Source organism: Gekko japonicus, unplaced genomic scaffold (assembly GCF_001447785.1).
Source record: "Gekko japonicus isolate JY-2015 unplaced genomic scaffold, Gekko_japonicus_V1.1 scaffold4251, whole genome shotgun sequence".
Classification (NCBI taxonomy): Eukaryota; Metazoa; Chordata; class Lepidosauria; order Squamata; family Gekkonidae; genus Gekko; species Gekko japonicus.
The window spans coordinates 95077-98283 of record NW_015173264.1 but is presented as its reverse complement, the minus strand read 5'-3'; the positions used below and the strand labels follow the sequence as shown (position 1 = coordinate 98283).

The following is a 3207-nucleotide window of genomic DNA, read 5'->3' as shown; positions in this document are numbered from 1 at the left end:
GATGCCCTGCTAATACTGCTTCAATAAACATTCCTTCTGAAGAAGAGAGTTGTTGAGTCTGATTGCTGCAGGAATCTTACAATAGGCCCTTCTTGGCCATGGAACCAGAATCATGGAATTCCCTCCCCAGGGAGATTTCTGTCCCCCTCTATCATTGTCTTGTTGTTGTTGTTCAGTCGCACAGTCGAGTCTGACTCTTCGCAACCCCATGGACAAGATCACGCCAGGCCCTCCTGTCTTCCGCCGTCCTCTGAAGTTGGCTCAATTTCATGTTCGTTGCATCGATGACACTGTCTAACCATCTCATCCTTTGCCGTCCCCATCTTCTTTGACCTTCAATCTTTCCCAGCATCAGGGTCTCAGCATTGTCTTATTATTTATTTATTTTATACCCCGCCCTCCCCAACAAAGCAGGCTCAGGGCGGCTTACAGGCCCATTGGCATAGCATAAAAACATTAAACAGTAATGTTTAACATTTAAACAGTAACATCTGTTTCATTGGACATTCCATCCTTCCGGTTTATGTGTTTTGTTTAATTGTTATGTTTAACTGTTTTTATGCTATGTATTTCAAAGATGTTTTAATGTTTTTGATTGTTTGCTGCCTTGGGAACCTTAAGCTGTGTGGAAAGGTGGCTTAAAATGTTTTAAAGAAAATAAATGAAAGGTATTGCCCCCAATGCCATAGAGATCCATTCCTTTGCGCATATACTTCTGCCTGGTGATGCCTATCCAGGCCACACTAAACCAGCCACATAAAATCTTTGTATGGAGCTATGGAGCTCCATCCAGGACCATTAGTTGTTGCACACCAGTGGTATTTTAATCAAACGTTCTGCATTTATTTGAGCCTTATTTGAGTCTTCCATTCAAGCTGGCAGTCAGGAAATTTCATCCCATCCCATGTTTTGTAAACTGCTTTACAGATGTCTTGTTTATCTTCACAATACTCCTGCCAGGTGTGTTATGCTCATTGAGTCACCCAAGAACCACCCAATAAACTTTATGACCAGGGAAGAATTTAAAGCTATCACGAGCATATGACGCTTTAACTGCCCTAGACATGCAGTATTTAAAGGTTTGTTTAAATCCTGAAATTTCGACAGAAGTTCAGGGAAATCAACTTTTATATTTTCTTTGGTGTCAGAATTGGGTAAGACACAACCGTTTCTGTCATATCAAAAAAGCGTGGAACCATTTAAAAATCTGGCCCAAAATCTAGTACGGTTCCTATAAATTAACTTATGTATCACTTTCTCCACCCTTATTTTGTTTACTTATCTAGTCAGTTAAATTTCCATTTGATACAGGCTGCAAGGAAAAGAAAAGCACTTGTTCTTCAAACACTGGAGAAACACACTCCATTTATAACGTACAGCTAGACAAGTGGGAGCTAAAACAGTGGTTTCTAGGGAGGCATAGTAAATACTAGGGATGGGCACAGATCTGGACCACAGACCTAATTTTTCCATAGATCAGGGCCCAGCTTGTGGTCCATGAGCTCAGTCCATGCACCCACTGACACGGACATCCCAGGACAGTCCGAGGAGGTCCATAGGCCTCTGTGGGGGCAGGGTTGCAAAAGCCCTGCTGTGTGTGAGTGAAGGCTGAGTGGTGACTTCACCCAATTCCTGGTGGGATTCACCCACTAGGCCTTCACTCGTACACTGCCCAGCTTTGCAAAATGTGCACACTCAAGTGAAGGCTGAGCGGCGAGTTCACCCACTTCTGGGTGGGTGAGCTAACTGCTTGGCCTTCACTCATACGCCGCCCAGCTTTGCAATAGCCATTTAAAATTTAATTGCAATGAGGCCAAGTGGTGCATGAGTGAAGGCCAAGTGGTGAGTTGCTGCTCAGCCTTCACTCCCATGCCGCAGGACTTTGGAAGGCCATTTAAACTTTAAATGGCTTTTGCAAAGATGCTGAATAGCGACTATCACCCTCTTCCAGTTCACCCGTAAGTGAACTGGAAGTGGGAGGAGTTACAGCTCAGGTGTCAAGGTCCAAATGGACCTGATCCAGTCCATGAAACATGGTGGCTTGTGGTCCAGGGGTCCATGGACCCCACAGACCAAACAGACCAGACATACCACCGTTTTCCTGGACTGTGCCCATCCCTAGTAAATGCCCAAAGAACTGCAAACTCCAGCTGTGAGCTTTGTAACTGGACCATCTAGGATCAGAACACTAACCCATTGCCGACAAGCATCGCAGTGCAAGAGGGTGCTTGAAGTGATGATCATTGCTGCATGTCAATAGTCCCGCTTCCCTAGGGCTCCCTTTCTTTGGGCACTTAATGCATGCTGTGGGTCTAGGGTTCCCAGCTCTAGGTTGGGATACACCTGGAGATTTTGAGGGTGGAGACTGTGGAGGGCGGGGCTTGGGGTGGGGAGGGACCTCAGCAGGCCACCCTCCAAAGCAACCATATTCCTCCAGGGAACCTGACCTCTGTCACTCAGGGATCAGTTGAAATCCCAGGAGATCTCCAGCCACCTCCTGGAGGTTGTATCCATATAAAGACATTCCCGTGAATGAATTACGAACAAAAGCAGAAGGATTATACTGTACAAAACAATTCAAACAGTTTTAAATCTTTGTTAAAGTTCAACAAGCCCTTATATAGTCTTGAGTTCCTGGATGGGACTGTCTTTAAAACTTCCTCTTTATTTTTGGCTACTAGGACTTCCAAAAAAACCCCACAACAACCAATAAAAATACGTTAGGTAAAGGTAAAGGTTTCCCTGGCTCAAAAGCCAGTCGAATCCGACTCTAGGGATGCGGTGCTCATCTCCGTTTCCAAGCTGAAGAGCCAGCACTGTCCAGAGACTTTTTCGAGGTCATGTGGCCAGCATGACTAGACACCAAGGCTCACAGAACGCTGTTACCTTCCCACCGAAGCAGTACCTATTTATCTACTTGCAATTTCTTGCTTTCGAACTGCTAGGTTGGCAGGAGCTGGGGCCAGAGACGGGAGTTCATCTTGCGGCACTTGGGTCTTGAACTGCTGAACTACCGACCTTCCGGCCTGCAGTTCAGCGTCTTAACCACTTGAGCCACCGCAGCCCCCAAAAAGACATTACTCAGCTTCAGTTTTTTCCACCCGGCACACTGAAGACACAATATTCCGTTTTCACAACTGCTAAGAATAAAGAGAAATTCAACTAGGGAAAGTGATTATTTACAGGACTCTGAACAACTTCTTTGTG

The 3207-nt window shown here is 45.5% G+C and overlaps 1 protein-coding gene across 1 annotated transcript in view; it reads left to right on the top strand.

Annotated features, from left to right (window-relative positions):
* Nucleotides 1-1920: 1920 nt before the first annotated feature.
* The window catches only part of LOC107120171 (protein RIC-3-like), a 6949-nt gene continuing 5662 nt past the window's right edge, over nt 1921-3207 (top strand). Inside the window, exon 1 of the mRNA XM_015422819.1 lies at nt 1921-1958. Within this exon, the coding sequence (XP_015278305.1) occupies nt 1921-1958 (38 nt within the window). The remainder of the gene's footprint in view (nt 1959-3207) is intronic.